This window comes from Gobius niger, assembly GCF_951799975.1.
Source record: "Gobius niger genome assembly, chromosome: 14".
NCBI classification, from domain to species: Eukaryota; Metazoa; Chordata; class Actinopteri; order Gobiiformes; family Gobiidae; genus Gobius; species Gobius niger.
The window spans coordinates 22,497,087-22,518,072 of record NC_136865.1 but is presented as its reverse complement, the minus strand read 5'-3'; the positions used below and the strand labels follow the sequence as shown (position 1 = coordinate 22,518,072).

At 40.5% G+C, this 20,986-nt stretch overlaps 2 protein-coding genes across 2 annotated transcripts in view; both read right to left on the bottom strand.

Annotated features, from left to right (window-relative positions):
- Positions 1-7,529: 7,529 nt before the first annotated feature.
- gdf6b (growth differentiation factor 6b) lies at positions 7,530-10,997 on the bottom strand (the record flags this gene model as incomplete). The annotated part of the gene is made up of 2 exons (XM_079571002.1): positions 7,530-8,422; positions 10,655-10,997. The coding sequence occupies 2 exons, from the start codon at positions 10,995-10,997 to the stop codon at positions 7,530-7,532; spliced, it is 1,236 nt and encodes a 411-aa protein (XP_079427128.1).
- Positions 10,998-14,294: 3,297 nt separating this feature from the next.
- pkhd1l1.1 (PKHD1 like 1, tandem duplicate 1) overlaps positions 14,295-20,986 on the bottom strand; it is a gene marked incomplete at both ends in the record, with an annotated part of 55,526 nt that continues 48,834 nt past the window's right edge. Inside the window, 12 exons of the mRNA XM_079570402.1 lie at positions 14,295-14,458; positions 14,541-14,702; positions 15,702-15,855; positions 16,543-16,689; positions 16,866-17,017; positions 17,182-17,526; positions 18,990-19,125; positions 19,372-19,529; positions 19,621-19,785; positions 20,199-20,431; positions 20,512-20,677; positions 20,815-20,931. Coding sequence (XP_079426528.1) covers positions 14,295-14,458; positions 14,541-14,702; positions 15,702-15,855; positions 16,543-16,689; positions 16,866-17,017; positions 17,182-17,526; positions 18,990-19,125; positions 19,372-19,529; positions 19,621-19,785; positions 20,199-20,431; positions 20,512-20,677; positions 20,815-20,931 — 2,099 coding nt within the window. The remainder of the gene's footprint in view (positions 14,459-14,540; positions 14,703-15,701; positions 15,856-16,542; positions 16,690-16,865; positions 17,018-17,181; positions 17,527-18,989; positions 19,126-19,371; positions 19,530-19,620; positions 19,786-20,198; positions 20,432-20,511; positions 20,678-20,814; positions 20,932-20,986) is intronic.

Sequence of the window (20,986 nt, the reverse complement as noted above, 5' to 3'; positions counted from 1 at the left end):
TAAAGGCACTATACAAGATTGTCCTCCATTGGTGTATTGTAACTCAGACAACACTGGTGGTGTGTTTCTGTGACAGTGACCCTGAAAAGGGACCCAGCAAGTTGTGAAATATCCCCCCAGTGAAGAATCGGGATGCTACAAATATGAAAGTTAGGAATGAGTTTGGACACAACTAACATTTTAATCTCGTGGCATTCTTTGTTTTTGTTATTAAAAAAATCAGGTGTGGGGCCTTTAAAGGAACAGGCCACCGTTTTTACATACTGAGATATGTTCTTACCTTAGCTTAGACGGGTTAGTTTGTACCTGTCTGATCTTCACCCGTGCCCTCAATCACGTAAACACAGCGCAGACGGCGCTAGCATTTAGCCTCTCCCTCTCTCCACTATAGCTCCAAACGAGGTCAAGATAGAAGCTACCAAGCTCTTCCACGTTTTCCCTATTTAAATATGGTTACGTGAAGTGTTACACTACAAAGTATAATCACACAAAATTAAACACTGTGGATTTTCTAAGCGGATAAAAAAGGGAACTATATTGTAAGGCGTAATAACACCAGGAGTAGTTCGACATCTGCGCAGTAAAGTGAAGATCTATTTTTATCCGCTTAGAAAATCCACATTGTTTAATTTTGTGTAACTGTACTTTATCGTGCAACACATCACGTAACCATATTTAAATAGGGAAAACGTGGAAGAGCTTGGTAGCTTCTATCTTGACCTCGTTTGGAGCTATAGAGGAGAGGAGGAGAGGCTAAATGCATGACCGAGGGCACGCCTGAAGACTATTCCTTTAAGTGCACGAGTTTTGTATTCTTTTTTTCTTTTCTTTTTTTTTCATTTTTCAAAACAAGAAATGCAATGCTAATGTGTTTCAAAAGTATCTTTAAATGATTCAAACTGTTGCATTGTAAATTAGCATACAGTATATAAATGTTTTAAAAAATGCAAACAAGTTCATGTCCGAGTTGTGAAACTAGAAGCACAAATTAGCAATGATTTGGCTGCACTGTCCTTATCTTTCAGTGTATACTTGCATACTTGATTGTTATATTTCCAAAGCTAAACATGACTTTTCACTGCTATAGAAAGTAGGTGCGACAAGATGCTACATTATTTTCCTTCATAAACATTCATTAAAAAGTGCATTTGTTTTGCCGACCTCTTCAATAAAAGCTTCATGTATTTCTTAAGTGTGGCATTCATAAAAGTGATAGAAACGTCTTGTTGTTTTCTAGTCTGAATAAACCTGTCGTTAGTGGAGTTTCCGGGACGTCCGTGTTGATTTTGTCACAGACAGGTGTCCGGGAGCAGGAGCTCACCTCTGCATCACCGGAATGTGTTTGTCTAACACCCGTCTGACCCTCAGTCCTTATCACAGAGACCCGCCAGGCGTCTAGGACCATCCACGTTATGAGTCACCAATTAACACGCCATCCTGTGTATCTCCACATGGGACAGGCCCGCGGGGAGAGGGGCGCCCTGTCCACTGCACAGGACATCCCAATGAAGAGGGGGTTTAACAAGGACATTATAGGACTTCAACTGTTTGGGGCTATTTTGCCCCAAATGTATATGGTCAATGGATAAAATTAATGCAGGGACTTTTGCTTTTGACCCATACTTTTTCATTTATTTAAGGTTTTAAGTATTAAGTATTTTTTCCCATATCAATCTCGATTTTTGATTGGATTTTGATAAACATAAGTACATGTAGCTGATTCATGAACATAGACAAACCTTTTATACAAACCGCAGCTCAGACAAAAGCAAATGTTTTTCCTCCGGTTTCATTTAACACAGAAAAATCTCCCACTGTCTCGTAAAACTCAAACTTGTGACTTTCTGCCAAAGAAACGGCTGTAAATCTGATGATTATAAAGTCCCACTGACGGACCAAAGTAGAGAGTGTGACTTTGTTCAAATGAAAATTACTTACCCAACCCTAGATCATTGTCATACAACAGGGCTCCCTGTATAATTTAGAGAAATATAAGTTGACCCAGCAGTAATTCTAAACACCTGTAGAAGTCGCCTCCTCCATATAAACTTATTGTCCATTCTTCTAAAAAGCACTGAGGGAGGAGGTCTTCCAGGTCCCTCTTTTAGGTCGATATAATGTGCAATACTAATATACAGGTCATTTGTCCTTGATATTTTGGCCACTTTGCGGAGTCTCGCCCTCCATCTCTTGAAGTCTCCAAAACACCAAAAAGGGAACTTACATCGCCACAAATTTGATCTTAAAACTATTAATGAAGGCCACTGTAACAGATGTTCTTGTGATGGTAGAAGGCTACAGGATACTTTCTGTTTCAAAGGTGAAACGTGTCAAAAAGTGTAACTAACCTTTTATGTAACGGCCGCAGTTCTGTGAAAGCTTCATGTTGAGCTCATATTAGCAACAGATGTTTCCAGCTGCAGATTTAGCAGCATCGCTGAAACTAGAGGTGTTCATCTCCACATACAGTATGAAACACTCATATATTTGTAATGCAGGCAGACTGTGTGGTCCACATGTTTTCATCACTGGACTCATATTGCCACCATTATGAGGCATCATTTATATCATTAGTTCTTGTTCTTTTATGTAGGTCTGTGCAAAATACTTTTTTGTTTAAAGGAACAGGCCACCGTTCTTCCATACTGAGATATGTTCTTACCTGAGCTTAGACGAGTTGATACGTACCTGTCTGGTCTTTGTACCCGTGGAAGAGCTTGGTCGCTTCTAACTTCACCACGTTTGGAGCTATAAGAATATACTGGGAGAGGCCAAATGCTAACAACATCTTTGGTCTTTGTGTGTGACTGAGGGCACACACAAAGACCAGGCAGGTACATATCAACTCATCTAAGCTCAGGTAAGAACATATCACAGTATGGAAAAACGGTGGCCTGTTCCTTTAAAGTAGACAACGAGTTTTTGTTGTTGGGTTACACTTTACACTAAACCCTGAGACATTGTACCTAGCAAAATGTTGTACATTGTAATCTGCTTTCTCTGTCATAACTAGTACCTATGTAGTACATCCGCTATGGAATAATGTGTATTAGTTCTTTGGAAGTACATGCGTTTGGGTTTTATTACATGATGTTTCACCAAACTACAAATACATATTATTCCATCATGTATGTAACCCAAAGGTACAAGTTATTACACAGTTACATTACATTGCTCTAAATTTGGCAGGTACAATGTATCAACGGTGGTGTAGAATAAAGTGTCACCTGTTTTAAGATTTATTAATCAACCAATTGACTCTGTGAATAACTTCAAATCCCAGCAACGCCGCCCAAGAAGTGACTTCCTGTTTCGATCCAGCACGCCAAAATAAAAGCACAATCTTATCATTAGTTCAGCTGTTCATTAGTTCAACTTTCTTTCTGCCTAACTATTAACAGACAAAATACTTAAAATGTGTGTGTTTATTTCTTGTAGTGTTGCAAGTACCTGTTGAACTAATCAATGAGACGAGCTGTGTGCTTTTATTTTAGCGTTCTGGTTCGAAACAGGAAGTTGTTATGATTTGAAGTTATGCACAGAGTCAGTTAGTTATGGGATTTTATTGTAATAAAGCATCTGCCTGTGGTAAACAACATCAGCCCGGCTGTATTATCGTACTATTGTCCTCGCTAAGGGTCCTAATAAAATATCCATATTATTCCGATACTCCATAAATACTGAAACATTGTCAACAATAAAAAAAAAAAATTGGGAATGAACTCTAGATACACGTTTGCAGTTGAAGAACAAAACTAATATTTGTCAAAAGTGATGCTTGATCATTTGACTGTAAGAAATGAATCCACAACTGAATAAACTCACCTCTGCTGTTTTCTTTACAAAACATGTGATGTGAAATAAAGTCCGTCATCTTTCCCACCTACATTATAAGTATAAATGAAGCTAAAGCGTCATCACATCATCGTCACCTTCACCACAGCCTGTCTCTGACTTGTGTAAATTAATAATGAATATGATTAGTATAGGAAAAGAAACCTTCAAGTGCTAAAATGTGGCACAGTTTCTTGAATAAAAGATCACCCTGAAAGCAAACGTACTGAAAAAGTCTTGATATGAAAGTGGACATTTTATTTGTTAACTCTAACATACTTTACAAACATTTATAAGAATATTCATTTGGTTAAGATTATTTCACTGTAAAATGGTCGCACACAGTCAGAATAATATATTATCTTAAATTTCTCAGACATACAACTTAATAAAAGGCCTATAAACTAAAAAACACTGATCCACTCCACATCATTTCCTTATCTCATATGTACAACCGAAGCGAGACGTTTCACAGTCCAGTCCTCCCCCAGATGTGAAGGCCGCGCCGACTCCGCCAGGACAATAAAACGCAATAACTTACAACACGTCATAAATTATAATCTTCAAATATGTACACAGTATCTCAGTGCATTCTGTTTCTTACGGAGGAAGACGAGTCCCTGAGTTTTCTGAGCGAAAGACGTCACGTGTCTCTTCAGCCCTGGTTTGGTGCGGACAAGTTTAAAGCAGGAAAAAGATCCAGACTCCAGATCTCGGTGAAAGTGTTTTACTTTTACTTTACTGCACAGAAGTATGGTAGTAACATGGTAATAGGATGGTAAAACTGTGGTGCCTACACGTGTAATAATGTGGTTCTTATGGACACTTCATATTATAAGACTAGCCACAACCATTAGTGCATATTTGACCTTTTAGTGACCCACGGCTGTATGGCTGGTTGAAATGGCGCCTTTTCGATACCGATACTTGAACGATACTTGGTTTTCAATACCGATACCTGAACGATTTGCTGTCGATGCAAATTTACATCCGTTTCATCTCGAATTTCAGGAAATGTGTGAAAAATGGGGATTCATTTGGAATAAAAATTGAGGGAAATTGGGAGAAATTGTGGCAAAAATAAGGAAAAAATTGGGAATACATTCGGGGGGGAAATATATAAAATTTTGAGGAAAAAATGGCCAAAAAAAGGAAAAAATGGGGAATAAATTGTAGGGAAAAAATATATAAAAGTTGGGTGGAAAATGGCAAAAATAAGGAAAAAATTGGGATTCACTGCTGATGGATCTGTGTCTTTAAGTGTACATTCCAGCCTGAAACCCCACCGAAAACCCTAAAAAAATATATATATATATATATATATAAATATAATCTGGGTTCTGGAGTGTCTTAGGGGCCACCGGGAGGGAAAGTAAAGGCACCACATTAACCAGCCATACATCCGCTGGGTCACTGAAAGGTCAAATACACTGATAAATAAAAAGTTGAATAATACTCCTTTAACTGCGATGTTCCTCAATGTTCCTCAATTATGTGTGGGATCTTTACATATCTATTTTTTTGTTTTACTGCATAAGCCGCCATGTTTGTTGTTGATACAGATGGTCCAGGCCTTTCTCTGATTCATAGAACTTGAGAAGATCCAAGACTATAGACACCTGGATTTATCTAACAGTTCTGATCTGGTGTTGCTTTTCAGATTTAGGTTCATCAACACTATGAGCCCAGAGAATGAGATCAGCTGAACATCCTGAGTGACCAGGTTGTTCCATCATGGATTTATTCTTCCCTGATGACACAGGCATATTCCAAGATGACAATGTTAGGATTCATCAGGCTCACATTGTGAAAGAGTGGATCAGGGAGCACGAGACAACTTTCACAACTGGCCATAGAGTCCAGATCTTAACCCCATTGAGAATCTTTGGGATGTGCTGGAGAAGGCTTTGCGCAGTGGTCACACTCTCCCATCATCAGACAGAGTCATTGTTTATTGATCTCATGTTATTTTGTTTTTGTCTGTTGAATCACTTTAGTACTAAAATATAAATCACACTTTTTTACTCAAATGGTGGTATTTTCACTTTAGGTTTTAAGATTATTTTTCACTACTTTTTGCTTCTACTTGAGTGAAATTATTTTAAAGGCACACTGCGTAATATACCATCCAATAAATTAAATACAGATATTGATAGAGTTTGAAATACAGGACGTCTCCAGCTCGTCTCCATGGAGATGTTGACTAATGGCCGACAAATATGAGATTTAAAAAGTTCTTTATCCAAATCCATTCATTGTTTATTGTCAATAGGAGCATGTTTTGTATTGGCAACAGTTTAATCCAAAATGTTACCCAGTGTGCCTTTAAAGTACTCATTCTACCCTTGTCCATTACCATGTTATTACTGTGCAGTAAAGTGTGACTGATGTGTGTGTAGTGTGGACAGGTGTCTCGAAGCAACAAATCCTTTAAACAAGATCTGTCTTAACCCACGGCCTTAACCGAGTGCATTTTCTCCATGTAAAAGCAAAAAAAAGTGGCAAAAGAGCGACAACAACGTGCCGGAAAAGCAACAAAAACACAATGAAAAAGCGACAAAAACACACGACTAAAGACTGATAAAAAAGTGACAAAAATTAGATGAAAAATAACTGAAAAAAGCGGTGAAAAGCAACAAAAAACCCAAACGAAAAAGATGAAAACACGACAAAAACACGACAAAAACACGACAAAATGTGACAAAAACTCAACAAAAAAGCAACAAAAACACATGACTAAAGAGTGATGAAAAATCAACAAGAAAGCCATGTAAGAGCGACGAAAAGGTGACAAAAATGCGTTGAAAAAGTGACCAAAACACACTAGCTTTCAACTGAGCCGTCACACTGGCCTATAGGCTGTAAACGCTAAAGGCAGGAAGCATTTAGATTTGGGTAAAGCCGAAGGGGAGAAAATGTGCTTGGTTAAGGCGGGGGCTAAAGGGATATTTCTGGATTTTTGACATAGGGCCTCATTTCCTAGTTGTCCAGAGTGTTGCCGATTTCTGGAAATATTTTCTTTGTAATTCATGCAGTTCTTATATTTGAAGAGTTTCGTGGTGCTATGCTAGTGCTAGGCTAGTGCATTTCTATGGTATCAGCTAGCCTGCATTAAAAACAGAGTAATTAAAAAAATATTTATATTATATTTATATTTATATTAAAAATATTTTTTGGAAAATAACTGACCTTGCATGAATGATCGCATTTTGAGGGACTATTTCCTAGCAGATCACTCCGCCGCTGCGTAGCTTATACAACCACAAAGCTGATGCTGCTCAAATATAAGTTTAAATGCAAAATGGTTAAAATTCTTCTATCGACACAGACATTTATATGGTTAGTCTGGTGTTATAAGTGATTTGTCTCAGGTGCTTTGTGGAGCGGGTCAGACTGTTTTTAATGCAGGCTAGCTGATACCATAGAAATGCGCTAGCCTTGCACTACCCTAGCGCCACGAAACTCTTCAAACATAAGACACATAACACTCTGGATAACTAGGAAATGTCAAAAATCCTGAAATATCCCTTTAAGAGGTTGAAAAGCTTCCCAGACACAGGAGACTTTCCTTCTCGTTCTTGTTCTTCGGTTGAATTAATAAAATAAACTTTATCTGTCCTTCATTGCTGCCTGAAGTGAGGTGAACCTTGTAGTCCTGCCCCCTGTTCCACCTCACGCTCTTTGGGACGGTCCCTCTACCTGCACCCGCACGACTCCACCACCATGTCCTCGTACTGCTTGTAAACCACGTTGTTCCCGGAGTCGATGTACAGGATGCTGATGGGGCTCAGCCTGTAGGGGGCGCAGCAGCTGGGGGGCATGTTGTTGGGGTTCATGGAGTTCATGAGCGTCTGGATGATGGCGTGGTTGGTCGGTTCCAGGTGGGACCTCAGCGGGAAGTCGCACACCCCCTCGCAGTGGTAGGCCTCGTAGTCCAGGGGCGCGATGATCCAGTCGTCCCAGCCCAGGTCGCGGAAGTTCACGTGCAGCGGTTTCTTGCTGCACCGCGATTTCGATTTCTTCCCGTGCCGCTTCCCGTGCCGGGTTTTCGAATTCGCCGTCCGCCTTTTCCGGCTCAGCTTCGCGTTCCTGTCCTTGGCTTTCCGGATCATCCCCATGAGCGCTCGCCCCTCCTTCCTCTCGCTAAATAACGTCTGACGCCTTCTCGATCTGGTAAAAACGACCAAAATCGCCTTTTTCTGTTGAGGTTTCCCGAGACGGTGCAATCCCAAGTTGTTCAAATCCACTTCCTTTTCCGAGTTATCCAAAATGGCCTTCAGCTCCAGGCAGAAAACCTTCCCTGGACTTGAACTTCGCCATTCCCGAAACACCTTCCACACGTCCAGGACCTCCCATTTGGGCCGGTGTCCCGAATCCTGAAGGTCGAGAGTCTTGGAGAAAAGCAGCAGCTGGTCGTGGCAGGAGTACAGCTGGACTTCCACCGGGTCCGATTCCGAGATCCAGGAATTCCCGCTGGTTTTGGTGAAGACCCGGAGCTCGGCCCCCAGCACCTCGGCCTTATCCGGGACAGTGGACACGTCGAACACATACCGCTGTCTCCTCAGGGGCGACAAGAGCGGGAGGTCGTCTGCGGGAAAAACATCCAAAATCAAAAGTTTAGAAACGAGGAGGGGGAGGTAAAAAGGAAAAAAAAAAAAAAAAAAACTCCCGGGAGCGAAATGTAGCCGATCCAAAGATGAGACGCCGTTTTATTGTCTGGGGCTTCAGTGAAAAATAACTGTGTCCGAATCAATTACGGATAAAGTGGAACTAAAAAGTGGGATGAATGTTTGCCGCGGAGTCTGCGCTAAATCACATTAACAAAGGGAAAGTCCGTGTCATCGCTCATGTGTGAACGGTTACCGCCATCAGAAAAACACATTTGTTCTGAGCGAGAAAACATTCGGGCAATTTGGGAGACGTAAATTACAACCTGTTTCATTAACGAAGGACAAATAAACTTTGATTTCTTTCACACTTTCTAGTACCTTACATTACCGTTTTATGTTTGGTATGATTGCAGCATAAAACACCATAATTGAGCAGAAATTCAGCAATAAATGGGGCTTATGTTTCTTTGTATAAATAAAATTCTGCCTTTCATTGAAGATGCTGCACCTAAACAAGAAATAAAGAAATGCACAGATAATTCCATTTTTAAGTACATTTGACAAATCTAAAAAGCTTCTGGACTGGAGCTCGCAGCCGATAGGCCAGAGAAACGCCTCATTTGAGAGTGAGACCCACAGAACTGATCTAAACGGATCTTTTTTCACGTTCTTTTTCATTTTTGCCACATTTTTGTTGATTTTTTTATCATTTTTTCATTGAGTTTTTGTCACTTTTTTGCTTCACTTTCAGCTCTTTTTGTCACCTAACCCTTTATTGAGGTTTTGTCACTTTTGGTTGAGTTTTTTTGTCACTTTTTATTGAGTTTTTGTCTCTTTTTTGTCATTTTTTTGTCATTTTTTTGTCATTTTTTTGTCATTTTTTTGCTTCACTTCCACCTCTTTTTGTCACTTTTTTGCTTCACTTTCACCTCTTTTTGTCACCTAACCCTTCATTGAGTTTTTGTCACTTTTTTCTTGAGTTTTTGTCACTTTTTTTTGCTTCACTTTCACCTCTTTTTGTCACCTAACCATTTATTGAGTTTTTGTCACTTTTTTGTTGAGTTTTTGTCACTTTTTTGCTTCACTTTCAGCTCTTTTTGTCACCTAACCATTTATTGAGTTTTTGTCACTTTTTGCTGAGGTTTTGTCACTTTTGGTTGAGTTTTTTGTCACTTTTTATTGAGTTGTTGTCTCTTTGTTGTCTGTTTTTTGTCACTTTTTTGCTTCACTTTCACCTCTTTTTGTCACTTTTCTATTTTTTGTCACTTTTTTGTTGAGTTTTTGTCACTTTTTTGCTTCACTTTGACCTCTTTTTGTCACCCAACCCTTTAATGAGTTTTTGTCACTTTTTTATTGAGTTTTGTCACTTTTTTATTAATTTTTTGTCACTTTATTAATTGAGTTTTTGGCACTGTTTTTTTTAATTATTTTTTGTCACCTTTTTATTGAGTTTTTCACTTTCACCTCTTTTTCTGCACTTTTTTCTGCCTTTTTGTTGAGTTTTCTTATGATTTTTGTCCCTATTTTGACGCTGTTTTCACTCAATGTTTAGATTTGGGTAAAGTCAAACAGGGGAAGATGTGCTCAGTTCAGGCGGGGGGTAAGAGGTGAACTTACTCAGTGGCCTCACACAAAAGTCCAGAATCTTTACTACAGATTCACGTCATCCACTGAATGTTTTCCAATAAGATCCAACAACAACATCGGCTAAATGAAAAAAAGATTATTATTTTTTTTTAAAACGGCCTGTGCATCATTGTCACTAATACAACATTTTTTTTTTTTTAACATAAAGCTATTATAAAGCATATTGTTTATTCTAGAGCCATAAAATCGCATCATTTACATGTCAATTATCCTTTGTCCACTGGCGGTGAAAGGAGAATATCAGGCCACGTTCTTTATGGCTCTCTTAAAATGAAGCCTGTTCAACTTTTATTTTTTTTGGATTTGCCAAAAATAAACTTTAACAAACACCATTTTTATCTACGTTAATTTTACATACGGGATATTCATATGTATTTACAATGTATTTTGATATAGACATGTATTTTAAAGAAGGCCTATTTACAAAAATGACTATACAATTCTGAAATGATGCTGCAAATAGCCTTATATAAATTAATTGTTCATCAGACAGAATTTAAGTGAATGTATTTGACCTCTTTAGCAGCTACAGTGGTGTACATTGTGCGTAATAATGGCCATACCTTGCCCCATGTCCACGAAGCTCGCGATGGTGTTGGCCGCTTTGGACGCGCGGAAGAAGCTGGCGTTCAGCCCCAGCTTCTCCGCGGTGGAGAAGGTCTTGTAGATGGACAGCATGAAGTCGTGCGGCTCCACCAGATCTGTCGCCTTGCTGTGCGCGTTACCCTGAGGCGCGTAAAACTCCTTGAAATACTTGGACGCGTCGTGGCCGTCGAAAATGCCGGCCACTTTGCTCGACTTCGGCGCGGGCGGAGGAGGGAAGATCGACAGCGCCTGGACGCCCGCGCCGTGCCGCAAGAGAAGCACCAGGGCCCCGCAGAGAAGAGCCAGGTGGTGGAGATCCATCCTCCGAGCGGGTGAGCTCAGCATCCCCGCCGGCAGCAAGTGGCAGGAAACTCCGCGAAGAGCAGCGCACAGGAGGCGCAAAGTTAAGAAGCCCCCGCGCCGAGCAGCAGCAGCGCCGTGCACGCCCACCACATTGTGCCCCTCAACGCGGCGGTTTAATGGCCTTCACAAATTAAGGCTGTAAATGTAATTGTTCCCCTGTCAGCCGTCAGCGCCACAAGACAGATGCGCGGTGAAAAGATGCGGTGTTGGTGGTGGGGATTTTGCGCAAACACAACTGCGCTAAAAAGGACATAAAACCTAATCTCACAGACAATCTAAAGTGCGGCTGGAGCGCGGGCCGTCTACTTTTGATGCAAACTAAACTCAACTTTCCCTCGCGGTGGGGGATAGAGAAGGCCTGGATACGATGTGGTTTGGCGCCCTCTCTTGGACAACAGCAGGCCTTACGCTTTTGGAGAGGGTTTTCATTCAGCACCACGGACAGAGACTCTGGAAAGGATTAATAGAACATGGTTCCTTTGCTTGGGCCAAATCACAAACACCTCGCTCCTAAAACTTTCATTTTTTCCCCCCTTTTGCAAAATGTGAGCTTTGTCTAAACCTGCACACACAACGCAGACATACACGGGTAAATAAATAATCATTTTAAGATGGAAATGACAAATTTAATGAAGAGATTAATAACTGGTGCCAATTTAGTGCGAATACAGTCATAATTGTAGAAGCTAATAAAGAGTATTATCCATAAATTGATACATTTTGACAAAATTTTCAAAATAAATGTCCAGATCCTTTTGGCAAGACGTGCAACAAACGGTAAAAAATGCTCTTGGTTTTGACATAATATTTACATGTGTGTCTTTCTATCTAGGGAATATAGATCAGAGGTTGTCCACAGCCGATAAATATCTTCTAAAAATCTTCATGACAGCAAGTAAAAAAGCGATCACTAAGCGCTGGCTAAGTACAGAGTACAGACCCACCTACAATTAGCCAATGGATGGCCATAGTTAATAACATTTATTGCATGGAACGCCTGACTTTCAATCTGAGACTACAAAAAGAAAAGGGTGATGCCTTTTGGGAAAAATGGGACGCATACTTAATGAGAAGAGGCGATATTTGAACTTTTACACAAAATAGTGCTTTTGCTCTATATTTATTTTTGTGTGGATTTTATACCTCTTTTAAACCCCCAGTTTGTTCAATATGTGTGTTTTAGTGTTTTAATTTCGCAAAATATTTATAACCTGAATAAAAATAAAGTATAAAAAAATAAAAAATAAATGTCCAGATCCAAAAAATAAAGGTTATCAGTTAATCTAATAACTGATAACTGGTGCCAATTTGGTGCCACTGCAGTAAAAGCTGTAGAAGGTATTGAAGATTATCCATGAATGGTCACATTTCTGCATGCATTTCAAAATAAAGGTCCAGACCTTAAAAGTCAAGGTTGTAGAAAGTTCCTAGTGTAATAATTGGTAACTGGTGTAAATTTAGTGTAAAGCTATTGACAAGTAATGTCCATAAATTGTTATATTTTTCTATGGATTTCAAAATAAAGGCTCAGATCTGAAAAATAAAGGTTGTGGTAAGTTGCTGGTATAATAATGAAATCTAAAGTTTGAGGACGTTCGGTCTAAGATGAGATAAAACCTCTTATTGCCGATGGAACACACACATAATCTTTTCTTAATTGTGATTATTTTGTATCATTTCAAGTGAAAGCAAATTATTTTTAAAGGTAGAACTTCTTAACCCTCACCTGAACCGAGTCTATTTTCTCCAGTTGGGCTTTACCTAAATCTAAAAACTTCTTGAGAAAAGTGTCAAAATAGCGACAAAAATGAGACAAAAACAAGTATGAAAACGCAACAAAATAGTATCAAAAAGTGCTAAAAGTGCAACAGGAAAGTGATGGAAAAAGTCATGTAAGTGCAGCAAGAAAGTAACAAAAATTTCAACAAAAAAACGCAAAAACTGAACAAAAAAGTCAAAAGGTGTCGACAACACAGCAACAATGCAAGGAAAAGGATCAATTTAGATCATTTTTGCAGGTCTTAGCTTTCAAATGATTAAGCTCTCCAGTGTCGAAGCTTTTAGATTTGGGTGAGGCTGAACTGGAGAAAATGTGGGGATAAATTTGTCTGAATTCAAGTGGAATTTATAATAGTTCCAGTGGCATTAGCATTTTTACCTGATCTTAGATTAGTTCAATCCGGCTCAAACTCGTAGGTAAGAATTCCATGGTGGTAACTATGGTAACCGTCAGAATGCTGATTTTGTTGTTGTCAGAGCTTTTGAGCAAAATCTTCCACATGTGACAGAAACGGTCACAATGTTCAGTGTGTCCTCAGAGTTATTTTCTCATAAAGGCGTCCAAAAGTGGCGACTTTCTAATATTTTAAAGAATGTGCGTGATATTGATCAGATTAAATGACTTTCAGACATAAGATTACCGGCAATATATATAATATATTTTGAATCCAGTCAATTCCAAATATGATCCATCTCAACATTTGGAGATTTCTTTCAAGAGCTGTTTCTTTGCCATTGCGTTGTGTTGGTCCTGACCTCCATCTGAGATCATGACACCATTTAATTCTAAAACATGAATTCACACCTTCCTCAGTCAGAGTCAGGGCTCACTTTCACCCAGGAATATTTACAGTCACTCCCACCATACACCACGCAAAGTTAACTAGCAATTTTATTTATCCCGGTAAAATGGAGCAATTGATTTTTGAATGTCATAAAATATACTTTATTCAAGAGAGATTATACAGAGAACCTTCTTTCATGTCAAAGTATTGCACCTGATAAAAAATACAACTTCATTAGACCAAGAGTAAACCTGTGCAGTTAAAACATGCGAAAAACCCCCCACAACAACAATGTTTAAGTAAAAGCAAAATCGGTGGCACATTACCATAATATACTAATAAATCGAACTTTACCTGTAAACCTAATAACATCTTTCAAAGTAATTGTTGCATATTGCACTCTCCGAGTTACAGTTAATTTAAAATGCATCATCTTTGGCCATTTGCACTAAAAATATATTAAAAATATGAAGAAAAAAAACACCCTTCACTTCACCCTATAAGTTTGTTAGAAATTCATAAAAGTATTAAAGTAATTTCAGTAAACTTCATAGTAAGTACAAAGACTTACTCATTACCCATAATTCAACAGTACAGTGTATATGCTTCTTCATGATTAACCTGAGAGGTTCCTTCATTGAACCGGTACTTGGCATCTGTGGTTGTGGAAAAGCTCTTTGTGGTCTCAGACTCAGTAGACGGTGAGTATTTCAGAGCAGTAGGCCGCGGCGTAGATGACACTGAGCGCACACAGGCTGGAGGGCCCCAGGGTCGACGCAGAACCGAAAACGCTCCCGTCTTCGGTGGTCTGTTCTGTGGTCCCTGTGGTCATGGTAGATACAGAGTCTGTGGTGCCTAAAAAGGGGTCACAGTGTGAGGATTTAGTTTCACGAACAGATCTTCTTCAGACCACTTCATATTATTATATTTAAAGTACCGGTGGTGGGGGTGGCGGTGCTGTTGCCGGTGGTGGGGGCGGGGGTGGTGGTGCTGTTGCCGGTGGTGGTGGGGGGGTTGGTCGTGGGCACAGATTTGACGGTGAAAGAGCGAGACCGAGCGCCCCAGTCCTTCAACTCAAACACCATGGTCAAGTTCTCACCTGAAACAGAGACATAACAGAGATTACCTTCAATGATAGGAAAGAACAACGTTGGATTCATGCATATTGTTGGACTCGTAGCTAAAACTAAAATAATAATCACTAGAGACATTGTCAAAAACCGGCACGGTAGCGCAGCGGTTAGCGCCTCCGCTTCACAGCTAGAAGGTCCCGGGTTCGATTCCCACCAGGATGGGGCCTTTCTGTGTGGAGTTTGCATGTTCTCCCCGTGTCTGCGTAGGTTTCCTCCGGGTACTCCGGTTTCCCCTACCACTAAAAACATGTGCAATAGGTGAATCCTCCAGCCAGGTGATTCTGACCATCAGCCTGGCTCCACATCATGGAGATGGGTCCCCGGGCGCGGCACGGGCGTCGACCACTGCTCCTTATGGGTTGCCCCAGCGGCATCGAAGGATGGGTTAAATGCAGAGGACAAATTTCCCTACGGGGACAATAAAGTATACAAACAAACAAACAAACAAACAAACTACTATATGTCCTTTTTAATCTTATCACACTATGATAGAGGGATACTGGCTCTTTGCCCATTTGAGACATCAGTGCATATTTCAGAAAAAGAGCGCAGTAAAGGTTTCAACATAATTTTTTATATGACCTTTATTTATCCAGCTAAAGTCCCACTGAGATTAAAAAAAACCTCTATGTGAATTCATCACCTTCACATTCATATTACTGTGTTCAAACATAATCATATTGCGCTGTTTCATGGCGCTTCTGCTCCTTTGGCATTTGATTTAAATGTCAAAGGAACAGAAGCGTTCATGTGTTTTCAGTCCCTTCTTTTTATTTTTATTTAGTTTTTAATAGTCGACAAAAATATCTGAATATTTTAATTATTAGTTTTTGTCTGATTTTATTCAACAAAAATAAAACTTTACTAAAATTGACACAATATTTTAGATGACAAAATTAAGCCTTGAGAGCTCACAAACCCAGGTTCAGAATCCGAAGTTAAAACAATCTAAGATGAGTCTGTACCGCTGTTGGAGAGGCTGAGGTCGGTGAAGTTGGCCCAGCAGGTCTTGAACGTGATGGTGGTGTTTCCTTCAAGTCCAGTCACTGCGTTTCCAGACGAGTCTTTCAAACTGGCTGTTACGGCGAGCGTCGTCACACCCACCGCCACACAGTCGCCCTGAGGTTCACACAGATACACAAGGTTACAAATATACCGGGAAGTAATCGATCATGTTCAGTTCATCCACCAGGACAGTCCATTTAAACTTTGCAGAGCGACTCGACAAGGATGCCCTCTCTCACCTGTATTATTTTCACTTGCTATTGAAAATTTAAAATGGCACGAAATCATTTGGCATTTTGGTATTTGACTTCACTAGTTACCAACTTTACCAACCAAATAAAATGACCAGGAAACTGACACATAAACATGAACAAAACAAACTGTTTGTGGTGATGGATAAAATAAATAAAAACATTAAGGCCTTGTACTCATTTTTCAAAAACATGACAGAAGAAGCTACAGTAAGTATAGTTAAGTTTTAATTGTTAGTCGCGGTTCAAACAAATACCTAACTTTATGGAGTTAGGTATTTAAGACCCTGCCCTATAAAGTACATATTAAGTATAGTAAGATATACATATATTACAATGCAGTAATATATATATTACTGTATAGCAATTCTTCACATTGATGAGCTCAAACTTTATAAGCAGGAATTCACAACTTTTGGGGAGCAATGCAATAACAAATGACTGCAAATACAATATACTGCAAGGGGGTTTAAAGTTCGATTTCACACTATTAAAGAAAAAAGGTGCTGCACTTTTAATAGATCAAAGTAAACTGTGTTGGAGTCCTTACATTCTCGTCCACAGCCTTGAGACTGGGCTGCTGGTACAGAGGGCCCACATACTCCCCTGCGATGGGCTCTTCCATCAACAGCAGCTGGTCAACTCCGGACACGTAGCTCGGTTCGGGCTCCTCCCTCGTCACCTCCTTTGTCGCCACCTACAGGAAAAACAAACCAAAAGTGTTCGTTTAGTCAATCAAAGAAAAATGTCTATCTATCTACTGTATCTATCTATCTAATGAATGGGGTTTGATTAAAAGCTCTTACTGTGAGGATTTAATATGGGTTTATCGTATGATCATTATTATTTTCTGTGAATTTGTGTTTTGTTTACTTCGTTCCAGGCCGGGTCAGAGGAGGAGGGCGGAGGGGGAACCACACCCAGCGATGACACGTTGAACCCAATGGACTGACTCAGGTTTCCAGAGACCGCGGCTTGGCCCAGGTCATCAGCAATGTTCTTCAGCAACGCAAAGTCCTCCTCGTCTGAAAACACAGTGGAGACAAGAGGGGGTTTGATCACTTATGCTTTAGGGGCTTTTTTAAACGTCAGGTCTGTAGCCAAAGGAGAACAATCTGGAAGAAATCTGTGTGAAGTGGAAAGACTAAAAACTACATTTATTTCTATCACCATTTCTTTTGTCACTGACCGTTTGTCGCGTTGCTCGTCTGCTGCACTGGCGGGCTCTTGATCTCCACCTCCACAGAGATCCCGGTCGACCTCTTCCTCCTCCTGGCCCCACCGTCGGCTCGGATGATTTTGGTGATGCGGATCATGTTCAGAGGCACTTTCAGGAACGTGGCGAGGTTACTGACCAGGTTGTCTCCGAAAAACTCCGCCTCTGTCATGGCGGGGAGGTCAAACGACAGCTTCAGCAAAGGGGAAGTCCTGATCTCCACGGGTTGGGAGCCTCTCACAATCACTTTCATCATCTTGTAATCTTCATCGAAATAGTTGGATCCAGCGGTGGCGTTCATCATCGGGACGTATTGACCTGCAAAGTGATCCAGTTTTCAGTAAATTAGGCACAGATTCACAAGTGGAAGAATTAAACAATATCTGATTTTAACCAGTTACCTGCCATCCAGTTATTCACGCCAGTGTTAATTTTGACAATACATTTAATTTCATTTTAGTCTTTTGATGATTATATCATTTAATTTTAGTCGAGATTTAGTTAAAAAAAATCAGTATCGCTTTAGATCAAGGTGTGCTCATTAAGTATTAATAAGCATAAGTCATCATTTTAGGGCTAGGGTAAGGGTTAAGGTCAGGGTAAGGTTTAGGGTTGGCTATGAATAAGTGTATTATTACTGGCCTATTAGTATGTTCACAGATAAAAGTATAATAAGCAGTGTGTTTTTACTTTACAAGCATATTATTAATGCTTATTAATACCTTATTAATACTTAACACACCTTAATATAAAGCACTACCAAAAACTCTCTTCAATTTTAGTGTAGTTTTAGTTGACTAAAATCGCATGTAAATTTAGTTGACAAAATTGAAGACCAATTTAGTCGACTTTGTATTTATAATAATTATTATAATCATACTCAATGAAGGTCCTCTGCTTCATGGAGCTTCTCCCACGAGAACAAAGCTCTGAGCTGTTCCTTTGGCAGAGATTTTAAATACGAAGGGAAGGGAATCTTATTTGTATAGAACTTTTCATATGACACAAGTCACACCCAAAGCGCTTCACACATGAAAGGGAGGGGGGTTCATTCACTCCATGCTGATGGTGTTAAGCTACATTTGTAGCCACAGTTTCCCCTGGGGCAGACTGACAGAAGCGAGGCTGCTCACATCTGCGCCAACAGTCCCTCAAGCCACCACCAACCACTCACACATAGGCATAGGGTGTCTTGCCCAAGGACACAACGACACAACAACATGAGGCTCTTTAAGACGGTCAGTGGCAGTTTTAGTCTCTTCTTTTCATTTTTATTTAGTCCCCCCCAAAACCCCCATTGACAATGCGACAAAAAAGTTGAGATTAGTTTTTGAAAGTCTTAGCTTTTAAATGAGGTGTTACACTGGCCTGATTAAGCTCTCCAGTCTCAAAGCTTTAAGATTTGGGCAATGTCGGACTGACACTAAGGTGGGGTTTAGAGATATGCTTTATTTGTCATTGTACAAGCGTACAACGAAATTGCGTTCAGGTGTTAGTCCTGAGCCCTTGCCACTGAGCCACGACCTCCAAAAACATGACCGGCATGTTTTTGGAGGTCGTGGAATCTTCACTCAAAATAAACATGAAAATAACGTTTTACATCACGCAGCAAAGTATAATAATTAGTAATGTCACTTAGAATATATTAGACAATGTCAGTGAAACTAAATACAACAACACACCCCATGCAATGAGAGTTTGCCATTGTGTGTGTATTTGAGGTACAGGAAGGCAGCATGTGAATAATGTGGAGAGTGAAGCTGGAAGCCACAATGTTGTACCTGGAGTCACAGGCTTCTTCAGAGTGTAGTCTGTGTTGGCTTCGTTCCACTGTGCGTTTGTCGGAGCGACGAGTTGATTGTTGACATAAACGCGCAGCAGCTGAGGGTTGGAGTAGAAGATGGACACCAGCACACTCTGCAGAACAAAACAAAACAAAACACTCTTAGTCACTCTTAGTTTGTACAGTCTTCATTTCATTTGATAGTTAAAGTAGAGCCTCTCCATTCTGATATTAGACCATCACAACAGTCTACAGTATAGACTTTATTACAGCTCGTAACTTTTCATTATGCTTTTATGTTTATTATTTTAAGTTGCCAGTGTTCTGAAAAGACAACACTCAAATCACAATCGTCAAATATTTCTTTTTCTTTTACAGACCTCACTGGGGCCGACGTTGAGCATCATGAGTCGCAGAGTCTGTGGTGTGGTTCCGGTAAAGAAGACGTCGAAGGGGTGTCCCGTGGCGATGATGCTGTGGAACAGAGACACCCTCTTCTGACAGGTGTATCCCGAGCACCAGCCGTGATCCTGAGGGCCTACAGCAAAACGCGAGGGGGTTCTTGTTAGTCACACTCAAAAGGCAGAATTGAAAACCTTTACGATTGGTACAGAAGAAAACAGTCCTACCGTTGATAAGGTCCACGAACCCGCCTCCGAGCACCGCGACGGGGGACAGGCGCCTGGTCTCTGTGTCCGCGTCCAAACTCTCAATAACCAACATTTCGTAGTTCAGATCAAAGCACTTGTAGCTCTGCCATGACCCCATGTACGTGCAGCTCTTCCTGATCACACCTGGGAATGAACACCAGCAGGAAACACAGTGAACTTTACTGCTTTACATTATATTCTCAACTTTACACCTGTTTTGGGCAATAATAAAAAAAAGGAAATATTGACACTAATGTATGTTTTAGAAGTAGTGCAAAATCAATGCAAAAAACACCAAACCAAACAATTAACAATCTTAACATCAAAGCTTAAAGTTAAAGGGACTACACAGAGTTTAAAAATGTTAAAATTATGTATTTTCCTCCCCCTACATGTTCCAACAATGTCCTAATGTGTAGAATGAGCTCAGAACCGCCGTCATGTACAAGCTTTATACAGAAGGTGCAGTTACATGTATGACCTGAGGTGGCAGTAGTGAGTATAAAATGGCTAACTTGCATCTTAAAGTTGTACTAAATGCCATAGAAGTCCCTGACCTTTATGAGGTGCGACCTGTTCCACGGGAATGCGGCTGCCGTTGAGATAGGTGAGCATGACTTTGGGGATCCTGTAGTCGCCCAAGCCCCTCCTGGGATCTCCGTTCCACTCAAACTCAGACTGAGGCACCACGGCCCCCACTGCGCCCAATAAGGACCCGTCCAAGTCCTTCAACATGGTTTTCTTCTTGGCGTCGCACTCCATGTCCACGCAGTCGGCCGGGTTCACTTTACTGAGAGAGTGGACGATGAAATTAGTCATACTGGCTGTCCCCCCGACCCCCCCCCACACACACACGTTAAAGATCCTTACCCCACATTGGCTCTGTGGATGAAAACCGTGTTGTTCTCCGAAGGGTTCACGACCCTGATCCCGGACACTTCGATGGGGTGCTGCAGATCCTCGTTTTTGGAGTTGGTGATGAACATGTAATTCTCCTCTCCGGAGCAAACTGAATTGAAACCCACAAAAGTCGTGTCTGGAAGAAGCAAAGAACTGGATTATATTCCCAGAGTCAGCCCCTTAAAAATCTGGACATTAAATATACTGAGCAGGACACTGATGTATGAGTAAATGAGAGGGAATAGGGGAATGGTTTGTTGATGTAATGCTCACCGGTGACTGTCATTAACCCCTTAATGGCGTTGTAGTTCATGTTAAGTGGAAAGGGCTTCTTTGGGGCTGTGTTGTGTCCAGAGTTAAAACTGGGCCAGCCAAGTCCACATCTGCCACCTTAAAGAAACAAAGAAATGTGTATTTAGGAACGTTTCTGTATATAACTTATCTC